A 12,788-nucleotide genomic window follows, 5' to 3' on the forward strand; every position below is an offset into this window, starting at 1 on the left:
CCATTCCCAGCTCTAGCCAGGTGTCAGGGGACACAGGTGATGCTGTGCTGTGACAGCAGGGGACTAATGCTACTCAGATCCAGCATCAGGACCCTGCCCCAGAGCCCTCCACGTCAGCCCTGGGCTCCTCTTTGGCAGAGAGCAGCTGAAGCAGCTTCACTCCAAGCGGATGCAAGCACTGAGCTTGCCTCTCTGCCAGCTGCTTCCACCAGCTGTGCCCACTCCAGAATAAATCTACAGCAGCTTCTTGTGTCCTGTGATGTTCCCCTCATAGGTTCTTTAATCAAGCAGGGGCTGCCTTCCCTTCCTGGCTCTCTGCAATCAGCTGACTGTGGGGTTATCTTTACAGCCTGCTGACCTATTTTCAAATTAACCCAACATTCCCTTCCATGTTACCACTCCTGGGGCTGGAAAGGCCAGCACTAAATGGACCTCGTGGGCATCTGCTGGCAGGCTGGGTCAATGCTCTGTATTGTATTTAATTGCATCATCTCTGCCCACATCTGCTGTCATCAGCAAGGCAGACTCCAGCTGGGGAAATGGAGGAGAGCTTCTGGCCAGTCCTCCTCCACCACCTACAAGTGCCCAGCAAGCACAGGGCCATTATCCAGGGGATGAAAGGTGCAGAGGCTGAGTCCAGGTGGCTCCTGGTAGGTCTGTGATGAGCCCATCACCGACAATTTCCAGCACAAATTAGAGCCCAGGAGAGGAACACCTCATTGCCTGGCGTCTTCTGCCAGCTCTTCCTCCTGCTAGAAGGGAGAGGATGACCCTCAAAAGCAAGGTTTATCAAGCAACTGCAAGATGCTTTTTAGGCCACCTGCACTGGCCTTACTTTTGCAACACTTCTGCATCTGGGCTGCTTCTCTGACCCCTCACTGATCCCAGGTGGCACAAGCCTACCTCCTGGGGGGTGAGGTTCAGCAGTCTACTTATTTGCTTCCAAGCTTCAAAAAAAGCTCTCTCTTCCCATCAGGGCAGGACACAGCACTTGCTAGAAACCTTTACAGCATCTCCCCACAGGATAGCTGAAGACTTTGCTTCTGGTCTGAGTAGAAGCAGCTCCAGAAGTTCCAGGAAAGGCTCTGCCAGGAGATCCCCTCTGCCAGGAGATCCCCTGGAAGATATTTCTTCTGAGCTGTAAAGATAAGGAATGAAGATGCTGGATGCTTTGCATCTTGCAAGGGGAGTGAAAGTCTCCAGAGGTGGGAAGCCAGCAGCCCTGTGGAGCTGGAGGTTGGGTATAATCCAGGTGCTCCGTCTTGGACCATCTCTAGGTGTGGTGGCACCTCCATCCCCTCCAACCTCTCTAGCCCAGTGGGGCCCTGGGGCCCTGCAGGGAGGATCCACCCTTCCCACCCAGCAAGTGCAACCTCATCTCACCTACATAACAAAGCAGAGGTTTCTAGGATGGCAAAGGTGGCAGTGAGCAGTTTGTCACCCGGCTACAAAACAAATAATGCTTCAAGAAGGGGAGAAATCCAACAGCTCAGTGAGTCCTGCTAATTCATGAACCTTCCTCTCCTACAAAATAAAGCCCTAAAAGGTGGGAGAAACCTCTTCCCACTCCTCCTCACCACAGCAGGACAGCTCATCCCTTCTCCTCCTGGAGCTGCCCCCAGCAAAGCTCCAAGCCGCCTCCACGGAGAGGAAGCTGCTGCAATTAAAGGGAGCAGCTTTTGTCCTCTCATCTCATTGTACCCAGCTTTTAATTATGGAGCTACACAGCTGCAGCTCTGCAGGCAGCAGTACCAGGCTGAGGAGAGGAGGAGGAGCAGGAGAGGTGATGGGACCCACCAGCCTCTGGTGAGAGCAGAGTCAGACCCTAGGGAAGCACAGGAAGGTGCCAGAGCAAATAGCTCTTTCTGGTCAGAAATTCCTCAAACAGTGAAGAAACTTCCCAGTCCAGGGAAACAAATCCTTGGGCTCCTGCAGGGAGCAGGAGCAGCTGAGCACTCACATGGTCACAGTGCCTGGACAGACCCTCAGACAGACAGCTGTCTCCTGCTGTCCCAAGTGCTCCAGCAGCTCAGAATGAAGGGACAGCCAAATCTTTGCAGGTTCCACTCCAGCAAAGCCAGTCTCTGCCCTCTGACACCCCAGCCCCCTGTCTAACCCATCACCTAAGGTATGTCTGCTGGAAATGTGCCCCAGACTGGAGAGTCCAGGAAAGCTCAGACACACTGGTGTGACCAGCATTTGTGTAACCTCTTGGTTCAGCCCTCACCACCTCTGCCTTTGCAGGGGCTTGCCATGATCCAATACCCACAACTGTTGGCACCTACAGGATCTGTAATCAAGCATGCAGCCTTTCCAAAGTCCACAACATCCAGCACATCCCAGGATGAACTTCAAAAGCTTGGCCCAGTAGCCCTGAAAGCTCACAGGAACACTTGCTCTCAAGTGAGAGGAGCATCTGAGGCTCAGGTTTCCTCCCCACCAGCGTGGAGCTCATAAATCCCACAGCCACACCACACACCTCCACCAGGACCACAAGCAGCTGGTCACTTCTGGCTGTTTGCACAAGCAGTTCCTGGCTCTCCTGCACGATGGCAGGACTGTGGCTGCCAGCTGGCGAGGGAAGGTGACGCCTGCAGCCTGGGCATCACCCAGGTTTTCATCTGAACAGATGCAGGACAGAAATATGGCTTTTATCTGCCAGGAAATGATTCAGAATGCTGTTGTCTGGACATGATGTTTCCCTTTGAATGGCCCTTTTGGCAGTCTGAGTGCACCTCAGTGCCTGGGAAACAGCAGCTGCAGGCAAGTGCCAGGCAATGAGGGGAGAGCAGCGGCTGTGGGAGCTGAGCAGCCTCGTCCCAGCGTGGTGCCAGCTCTGTTTTGTGGTGCTGGGTTCTGCTGCAGCCCTTCAGAGATTCACAGAGTGGTAGGGGTTGGAAGGGGCCTCTGAAGATCATCAAGCCCAACCGCCCTGCCAAAGCAGGATCACCTAGGGCAGGTCACAGAGGAGCACAGGTCACAGAGGAGCAGAGGGTCTTGAAAGTCTCTAGGGAAGGAGACTTCACAACTTCTTTGGGCAGCCTGCTCCAGGGCTCTGTCACCCCCACAGCAAAATGTTTCCTCATGTTGAGGAGGAACTTCCCATCAGAATAGAATAGAATAAACCAGGTTGGAAGAGACCTTCAAGATCATCAAGTCCAACCTATCATCCAACACCATCTAATCAACTAAACCATGGCACCAAGCACCCCATCCAGTCCCCTCCTGAACACCTCCAGTGATGGTGACTCCACCACCTCCCTGGGCAGCACATTCCATGGGCAATCACTCTCTCTGTGAAGAATTTCTTCCTAACATCCAGCCTAAACCTCCCCTGGCACAGCTTGAGACTGTGTCCTCTTGTTCTGGTGCTGGTTGCCTGGGAGAAGAGATCAACCCCCACCTGGCTACAACCTCCCTTCAGGGAGTTGTAGACAGCACTGAGGTCTCCCCTGAGCCTCCTCTTCTCCAGGCTAAGCAACCCCAGCTCCCTCAGCCTCTCCTCACAGGGCTGTGCTCCAGACCCCTCCCCAGCTTTGTTGCCCTTCTCTGGACACATTCCAGCAACTCAACATCTTTCCTAAAAGATGTTCCAGATGTTCCAGTTTGTGCCTGTTGGCCCTCATTCTAACACAGAGCACACCCCAAAAGAGAGTGGCCCCTTCTTGACCACCACCCTTCAGATGTTTGCAAATCTTAAGTAAGATTCTCTCTCAGCCTTCTCTTCTCCAGGCTAACCAGCTCCAGGTCTCTCAGCTTTTCCCCATCAGACAGATGTTCCAGTCCCTTCATCATCCTTGTAGCCTCTGTTGGACACTCTCCAGCATGTCCCTGGCCCTCTTGAACTGGCCACAGCTACTGCAGGGCAGGACAAGAGCTGCCAGCATGGGACATGAGCACATGCTTGAATTAAGTGCCCTGCTATGGCCAGCATGGGGGGGCAGGACTTGGACACTGGACCAATTAAGCTCCAAGAACACTTTGTTGTATTCTGACCTCACAAGGCATCAAATCCTGTTTTGTTCAACTTTCTGTTCTGCCCTCTGAGCAGGTAATTTCATGGGGACCACTGCAAAAAGCACCTTTGAGCATTGCTGAGATCAATGCTCCCCACGGCTGCCAGTAGCTCCCCAAGCCCCTCCCATGGCCCTGCAAAAGCAGCTTGAGATGCCAACCGACCATTGCCATGACCTAAGGGCAGGGGTAGGAGCTGGAGCTCCCCACAGCTCCCACTGAGCCCCTTCTCCTGGGTGCAAAGGCTGAGTTCATCCCTCCACCCTGCCTCTGGCCTGTGAGTGCTCCAGAGGAAGAGCCTTGGCTTAACACAGCTTCTGCACAGGTACAGCCACTGCTCCAAAGCACTCCTTGTGATTTCCCAACATCTACCCATAAGCTGCCTCATTAACAACCCAGCTCAAGTCCTTCAGGCACTTCCCACTCCTCCCCTACCAAGCAACACAGAGAGGCACACACCAGCCTTGACTCTCACCCCCCTGGAAGCAGATTTTGGCTACCAGAGCAGCACAGGGAGGGTTTCAGCAAGGACCGAGTGTTCGCACTCAGATTTGGGATGGTTCTTCCCTCCTTGCTTTGAAGACAGAGCTCAAAATGCTGCTGGCTCCATCCACTGCCCCTTCCCTCCCACCACAAACCTTGGGTGGAACACAACTCCTGACCACCTGCTCCAGCCTGATGCTTTGCCTTCTCCCTGGGGAGCTGCGGATGCCCAGCGATGCTTTGCACCAGCCACTACATCATCCTGTGTCTCACAGGATGCATCAGAAGCAGCTCACAAATTCACTGGGACATGCAGAAGAGGACAAACACCTGCTCTGAGTGCAACTACAGGAGAAAAATCAGCCTCTGGCAGGACACAGCAGTGGAATTCCCAGATGTCTGAGGTCTGCAGTAGGTAAAAGATAAGGAAACCCAGGGCTGAGCTCTGTGGCTTCAATCTCCGATCTCCCAGGGGCATTTGGACAGTGCCTAGCTGAGCCAGTAAGCACACCTGCAAATCCCCAGAGCTCCTTGGCTTCACTCCAGATTAGAAATGGTCCCCAAACAAGGAACAGAACCATTTCACGCTCTAGCTATTCATTGCTTGGCACCTGCTGCTCTCCCCATTAGGGCCCCCCACCATGCAGAAGTGCCTACCACAGCACGGTCACACTCCCAACCTCTTTTCACCCCCAGACCTCCATCATCATTTTCTGGGGGGCCAGGGACTGACTTTTCCTCCTAATTTCCCTGATTCCCAGCATTCCAGAGCCAACCCTGCCCACTGCCTGCGGGTGCTGCTGCATTGCAATCAATAGAGATGCTAACAATGAACAGCTCTCAGATAACTCCTGGCTGGAGTGTGTGCAGGCAAACCTTCCACTGATCCCTTGCCAATGATCAATACACACAGAAAAATCAGCTCAGAAATGTGAAGAGGCAAAAACAAACAAACAAAAACCAGGAGAGAGAGTTAGTCTGTGCTGAATAATTTATGGGCACCACGGAGCCTGTGCTGTGTGAATGCTGTGCTGGGCACGAGCAGCTACAGCTCTGAGCCATGAAAGGAGCAAGGGGGGTGCCAAAGGAAAATCAACAGTGAGGGAACTCAACATTTCACATTGCTGGAGGAAAATATCTCAAGCCCAGCCTGACGCTGCTGCTTGCCCTGCAGCAAGCTCAGCAAGAGACACCTGGGACAGGCAAGGACAAATTTAGCCCCAGTCTGTCAGTGGAGCAAAGCTTTGCTGCTTCAGGAGGCTGCACAGGGCGGGAGAGAGGAGAAATCAGAGTACCTGGGCTGACCCTTCCACGCTGGCATAGCTTTAGCTTTGCTTCTCCTCACACCCCAGCTCCAGCTTCTTGCACACCCCACTGCTCTCTGCCTACAAAACCATGCCCAAAACTCTGGCTACAGGTGAGGTCCCCTCCAGGCTGTGACAAGGAACCCAAGATTAACTATTAGCACAACTCAGGATTAGTTACATGTACTCTGCTGAGCCTCCTGCTCAAGCCAAGGCTTATCTCAGCTCTCCCCAGAGCCACTGCTGATGCTGCACCAGCCAGACAGCTGAGACATCACTGACAGACCTGCCAGCACCAAGAGCAGGACTGCTGGCGCTGCTGAGGGGAACCTCTGCTCCCCCCATCCAGCTCCTGAAGGGCTGCAGGAGGGTCCCAGGGAACGCTGGGCTCAGTCAGAGGGACAGACAGGACCAAGCTACAGCCCCACGTCCTGCCTCTGCTCACCCCAGCCCCATCAAGGTGGAGATGGACCTATGATGTGGGTCCATCCTTCAGCATGCCACCACAGGCAGGCACAGAACGCATGCCGAAGGAGGTGAGAATGGTTTCTGTCACTGAACATTGAAGCACAGTCTGGCTCCCTCCTTCCCCAGCACAGCTGCGAAGGGGGAGAGAGAGCTGCTGTTCCCAGGCATCCCAGGAGAGACATCCAAATCCACGTCAGCAGAGGAGGTCTGATCACTGCAAAACTGATCTCGAAGCTCCCCCACTTCTGAGCGAGGTAGAACACCACAGGCAGCTCTCTCCAGCGCCTCTCCAGCCTTCCATCGGAGGCAAAACGGAGGCAGTAAGCCCCTCCGTAAGGCTCAGCCAGCTCCTTCCCCTCATTAAATGACCGCCTCGAAGCTCTTCATTGCAAAACACAAACAAGAACCGCACAACACCAACAAGAGAGTCCTCCCAGCCATTAGTTTCTTTCATCCTTGAGCGCAGGGCCATTATTTAGAGCGGCAATTTAGCTCAGCAGGCTGCGGGGAGCTCGCCTTGCTGCACGCCTGCCTCTGTCAGAAGCTGCTGCTGCTGCCTTCTGCATTTAGGACCAGGATCATTTGATTTCTTGACTTTTTTTCCTCTTTTGGACTTAATTAGTTGGGAGCTGATTCCTTTCATTAATTCGGAATGCTGCAGGGGCTGGGTTGGGTTTTTTCCCACCCCCAGGATTGTTGGGATTGTGTTTGGGCTTTTTTTCCCCCATTCCCTTTTCAGAGTAGCTCATTATGAGGGTGATGCTGGCTTAGCATCACCCAAAACCTGCCCAGTCCCCAAGGCAGCTTGAGGCTTTTCTTGATTTATAACCCATCCTAGTTTGCCTTTTCCCTAGTGCCTGCCCTCCACTTGAGATCACAGAATCATAGACCTGTTAGGGTTGGAAGGGACCTCAAGGATCAGCCAGTTCCAATCCCACTGCCATGGCCAGGGACACCTCACACCACATCATGCTGCTCAGAGCCACATCCAGCCTGGCCTTAAAACCCTCCAGGGATGAGGCTTCCACCACCTCCCACAGGAGCTGAGGAAACCTTGAGAGGTTGCAGGAGGCAGCAGCAGCAGCATCCAAGCAAGTACAGAACTCCAGCAGCAGAGAGGGATGCAGCCCATGGTTACAGAATCATAGAACTGTTGAGGTTGGAAGAGACCTGTAAGATCATCAAGTCCAACAGCTTGCCTTGAGCTTGCCATGCCACAACCACTACTGCTAAGCCACTGTTGCTACACCACGTCCCTGAGCACCACATCCACATGGCTCTTAAATACCTCCAGGAATGGGGACTGCACCACTGCCTTATCCAGCCCATTCCCCTTTGGGGAAAGAAATTGTCCCTCATGTCCAATGGTGCCACTTGAGGCCATTTCCTCTCATCCTGTCACTTGTTCCTTGGGAGAAGAGGCTGAGCCCCACCTGGCTGCAACCTCCTTTCAGGGAGCTGTGGAGAGTGAGGAGGTCTCCCCCCAGCCTCCTTTTCTCCAGGCTGAACAACCCCAGTTTTTCCAGGTGCTCCTCACAAAGCCTGTTCCCCAGACCCTTCATCAGCTTCGTTGCCCTTCTCTGGACCTGCTCCAGCCCCTCAATGTAACCCACACACGTGCAGGGGACAGACACTCTTGGGGGAACCATGCATCTACAGCACCACAGCACCCACCTCTGCAGCTCCTTCAGGGAGACAGTGACTCTCAGGCTGTGTCCCAGGAGGAAGAGGGCAGCCAGGATGTCAGCCCACTGCACCATCTCACCCAGTGGACCTCCCTTCAGCACACGTGGACTGAAAACATCTCCCGACTCCTCCGTCAGGAAGCCAATGTGGATCAGGATCTGGAGAGACAAGAAGGGTCAGTGCTGATGTGCTGGGGGAAAGGGACCAGCCAAACTGATTCATTTCTCTGATTCCCTCCAAGTCTGGGAAATCAGCTGGATGCAAAGCCAGCTGATCTATGCCCAGTCAGGAAAGACTCCCTAGGCAGTTTACCAGCTCCCCTCAACCAGTGCATCCTGGGAAGAGATTCATGCTCCTGATGGACAACACCTTCCCTCCCATGGAGTTCAACCAGATGTCCTGGCACACAGGGACCAAAGGGCATGGCACCACAGAAACGCACACAGGAGGTGCGGCACCTTCAGCACCGCTACAGAGAGGATGTGCCAGACTCTCTGCATGCTGCCAGGGCTCTCTGTCAGCTGGATGCTGCTTCTCCCCAACCAACATCTCCACATTTCACCTCATTCTCCCCCCCACACCCCCCCTGGCAGTGGCTCCTACGTGTTTCTGGTCCCGCTGCTGGCCCTTCAGCTTCTGCTCGAGGCGCCGAGCTCCCCGCAGCCACTGCTGGGCCAGGTGCCTGATCCTCTTCTTCATGAAGCTGAGGGACTCCTTGCCCGTGCCGATCAGCTCCAGCAGCTGAGACAGCTCGCTCTGGAAAGCTGCCTGGGAAAAGAGCATGCTCTGCACTTGGAGTGCAAGGAAAGGCTGCCACGGGGGCTGGCAGAGGCTTGCCCATGGCAGCAGAGATGCTGTGGATCCTTCCTGGCAGGACAGCTTGCCCTGGTGCTGCCAGCTGTCTGCTGAATGCACCCAATCCCAGGGGCCCTGTTACACCCAGATCATCTTGGGACATCCCAGATTCCCCAGCACAGGAGAGGCATGGACCTGTTGGAACAGGGCCAGGCAAAGCCACAAACATAATCTGAAGGCTGGAAGCCCTCCGCTGTGAGGACAGGATGAGAGAGTTGGGGTTGTTCAGCCGGGAGAAGAGAAGGCTTCAGGGAGACCTTCAAGTGGCCTTTCGGTGCTTAAAGGATTCAATCAGAATGCTGAGGACAGAGGTTTCAGCAGGGCTGGTGGGGACAGGACCAGGGGGTTGGCTTGAAACTAAAAGAGGGAGATTCATACTAGAGAGAAGGAAAAAAAATGTTTACACTGAGGGTGGTTAAGACCCCGACCCAGGCTGCCCAGAGGGGTGGCAGATGCTCCATCCCTGGAAGCATTGCAGGTCAGGGTCAGGCAGTCTGGGGCTCTGAGCACCCTGCTCTAGTTGTAGATGCCCCTGCTCACAGCATGTGGCTTGGACTAGATGACACTCAAGGCTTCCTTCCAACCCAACCCATTCTGTGGTACTGTGAAGACCCTCGTGAGGCATCAGGGCCCTGCTGGCTCTGGGCACGTTTACTTCCAGCAGCCTCGAAGCCACCAGCATCCCCTTTAGCCCCCCAGGACCAGCAGGACACAGACTGCCCCCACACCTTACCTGCCCCCGGGGCAGTGGTGGTGGGGAAGGCAAAGGTGCAGTGCGGTTTCTCCAGGGCAGGGGGGGGCAGAACCACTCCACTTCGCTGAGGTAGATGAGGAAGGAGCACTCGGTGCCATCCACGCCGAAAAAAGCATAGCAGGGGTCCGAGGTCCACCTGGCCCTCATCCACTGCAAGGGGGCAAAGACACACGTGGGGCTCACACACCCTCCGAGCTGCCCCTGCTGTGGGCAACCTCCCCTCTCCATCCCCTTCTCTGGTTGGGAGCTGGAAGTGAAGGGCAGACAGTGAAATAAGAGCTGCACACCAGCACGCACCCAGCACTGCCTGCCATGAGCCTCCAGTGCCAGCGGAGCAGAGAGAGCCAGGAGAGTTTGCTGGGGCCTCCTGGGATTGCTAGCACTGGTTCCAGCATCAGACAAGTGTCTTCCCTGGGGGCACAGCCATTAGTCCCTGGGAAACGGCACACCACAGGAGTGTCTTCTCATTAGCTTTGCTGGGGAGTGAGGCAAGCTGCTGATCTCATTGCCCTGGGGGGCACAGTGAGGCAAGGAGACAGATCCCTCAGCAGTCCCCAAGGAGGATTTCACATGAAGGAGAATAACCAGCAGCAGGGGCAGCAGTTTATCATCCTCCACAACAGCTCTGGCCAGCATCTTCCTAATTCAGCCACAACCCCAAATCTCCTTTGGTTGCTGGGCCCAAGATGCAGAAGGCAGCAATCACCCCAAGGGGATATCAGATCACAGCCTTCCACAGTTACATTCCCAATTTACTCAAATCCTGCAAGGAAAGGATGCCTGGCACCAAGGGAAAGAGAAAACCACACACCCTCAGTATCATTTTAATGAGCCTTTCCAAATCTTCTCAGGGAGACCTTGCCTCTGCAGAAGCCTGAGCTGGAAGCAGGAGGCTGGGAATGGGAGGGAAGAGGGAGATGCTTTTAATCACAGTGAGGGTGGTGGGACACTGGAGCAGGTTGCCCAGGGAAGCTGTGGATGTCCCTGGGCATCCCTAGAGGTGTCCAAGGCCAAGTTGGATGGAGCCTTGAGCAATCTGGTCCAGTGGGAGGTGTCCCTGCCCATGGCAGTGAGGTTGGAACTAGATGATCTTTAGGGTTCCTTCCAACTCAAACCATTCTATGAATTTATGATGAATTAGTTCATGTAAACACACTCTCTGGCACAGCAGTCATGCCCTGGGCCACATGCCAGCCTGTGTTCAGGTGTAAAGAGCAGGCTGGGTCAGGCAGGCCATCCTGCTGGAGATGGAGGTCCTGGCCACCTTAATGAGATGCTCTTCTGTGCCATCCTGAGACTCCTCCCCTGCCACTAGTGAATGCTCCAGATAGTTACAGAGGAGCTGGCAATGCTTTCTCCTCACCACACTTCTGCCATTAAGCACAGAAATCAAACTAAAACTGGAGGTGTGTGCCTTGTAATTAGGGGGAAAGAGCTCCATTTGCATGGCAAAGGCTCCCAGGGGAGGTTGGACATCTCCTGTGTGGTCATCTCCTCACAGCACAGATCTGCTTTGCTTTCCACATCTTTAGCTCTGCTTTTTCTTCTGCAACAGCCCATACCTTTTCCATTTGAAAGCCAGGAGTTTTCCTCTAGAAAGCATCCCTCTCCCTACTTCCCTTCCCAGTTTAACATCCAGGCTCACTGCTCTGTGCCCTTCCCAGCCACTCCTATCCCAGGTTGAGACCCTCCCCAAGACATGAAATCCTGACTCACCTCCACTTTCCCAGCACAGTCAGGGTACTTGGGGTCCCTGGGCACCTCACACTGGTCCCTCCTGCCTTCCAACACTGCAGAAAGACAATTTGGGTATGAGGAAAGGCAGGACGTGCTGACAGAGCAGGTACAAACAACACGATGGGATGGGACTACCAACCCCTAAGCACTTTCACTGGCACCACAGCTGTGCCAGCAGACAGCCCTATCCCACTTTATGGAGCAGGACACCAAGATTTGAAGCATATTCCCCAAGGTCAGGGAGGAAACAGAGAAAGCCTATCACAGCCCTGCTTCAATGCTGAGAGCAGATTCTTCTTTTCTAAATCTCAGCAGGTCTCTCTATGTCACCTCCCTGCTCCTCCCAGCCTGGTCCAGCCCCCAGGCCCTGTTAATCACCTACAAGCAGGCTGCTGTGCCCAAGGAAGCATTTGCCAGCCTCCACACTGTACACTTACACTGAAAGTTGTCCTGCTGAGCTGCCAAGAGAAGACTCAGCCCCCAAGGTCAGTCCCAGAATAATCCACAACTCTAGCCAAGAGGGGAGCAGATCTTTTCTTCCTATGTGGTTGGATTAACAGAAGACACCACCCCTCACTGTAACCTCCCCTTAAGCATGAGGTGGAAGAGACAATGGAAGCATCTTCTGCTTGGTGATGCCAGCCCAAATCCTGGGAACCATGCAGATGCCTGCAGAAATGTCTGTGGAGCCCAGCTGCCCTCCCAGCACTGCCAGAGTGGGATGGAAATGACTCCTGGCACTGGATGCCAGTTGCTGGGCTTTGGATTCAAACCACCACATTTTGCTATCCCAGTGTTTATGCTGGCCCTGCTCCTCACCTTTAGCTCAGCATTTCATTTGGTGGCATTCATTTCTGACAGCAACCCAGGTTTGTCACCAGCCCTGCCCCTTGCAGACCTGAATTGCTTGGTCTTGTTCTGCAAATTCACCTTCCCTGCTCAAGTCCTCCTGAGCTAAGTGAGGCAACGCTTTTAGAGCATTACTGCTGTCAGGGCCCCTGGAGGTGGTTCCCTACGCAGCCTTCCTGGCTGTAATAGCAAAATGAGAGCCCTAGAAACCTCTGAGGAGGCTCAGACCACACTCAGGACTCCTCTCCTCCAAGAGGTGCTGTGACTATGTGCCGCTTCAGCAGAGGGCTGGAGACAAACAGCACTAAGAGGTCTGCCAAAGGGCTTCAGGCGCCCTGCTTAGTGCTGTAGACATGAGGGAGTTGAGTAACCTCAGGTTCACATCCATTCTCCTGCATTTTCCCCAGTTTTCCCTGGGAGGCTTGGCTGCAGGGCACACAGGAGGTCTGGAGCACAGGGGCCCTGGGGCCACTCACCTTTGCCATTCAGGAGGCTGTTCCGGAGAATCTGATCAACCTTTATCGCGATGTCTGAGACGTTTTGAGCTATAGCTTGGATCCTCTCCATCAACCCAGCAGCTGGCTGGAACCTGGCAAGAAAAGCAGACCCTGAAAACTTGGTATCCCCCCCCTGGTGAC

At 54.3% G+C, this 12,788-nt stretch overlaps 1 protein-coding gene across 1 annotated transcript in view; it reads right to left on the reverse strand.

Annotated features, from left to right (window-relative positions):
- Positions 1-12,788, reverse strand: part of MGAT5B (alpha-1,6-mannosylglycoprotein 6-beta-N-acetylglucosaminyltransferase B) — a 78,600-nt gene that overhangs the window by 25,577 nt on the left and 40,235 nt on the right. Inside the window, exons 4-8 of the mRNA XM_054170574.1 lie at positions 12,627-12,739; positions 11,281-11,354; positions 9,544-9,714; positions 8,559-8,723; positions 7,944-8,113 (exon numbers count right to left, since the gene is read on the reverse strand). Of these exons, the coding sequence (XP_054026549.1) occupies positions 7,944-8,113; positions 8,559-8,723; positions 9,544-9,714; positions 11,281-11,354; positions 12,627-12,739 (693 nt within the window). The remainder of the gene's footprint in view (positions 1-7,943; positions 8,114-8,558; positions 8,724-9,543; positions 9,715-11,280; positions 11,355-12,626; positions 12,740-12,788) is intronic.

The sequence above is a fragment of the Dryobates pubescens genome, chromosome 20 (genome assembly GCF_014839835.1).
Source record: "Dryobates pubescens isolate bDryPub1 chromosome 20, bDryPub1.pri, whole genome shotgun sequence".
Lineage (NCBI taxonomy): Eukaryota > Metazoa > Chordata > Aves > Piciformes > Picidae > Dryobates > Dryobates pubescens.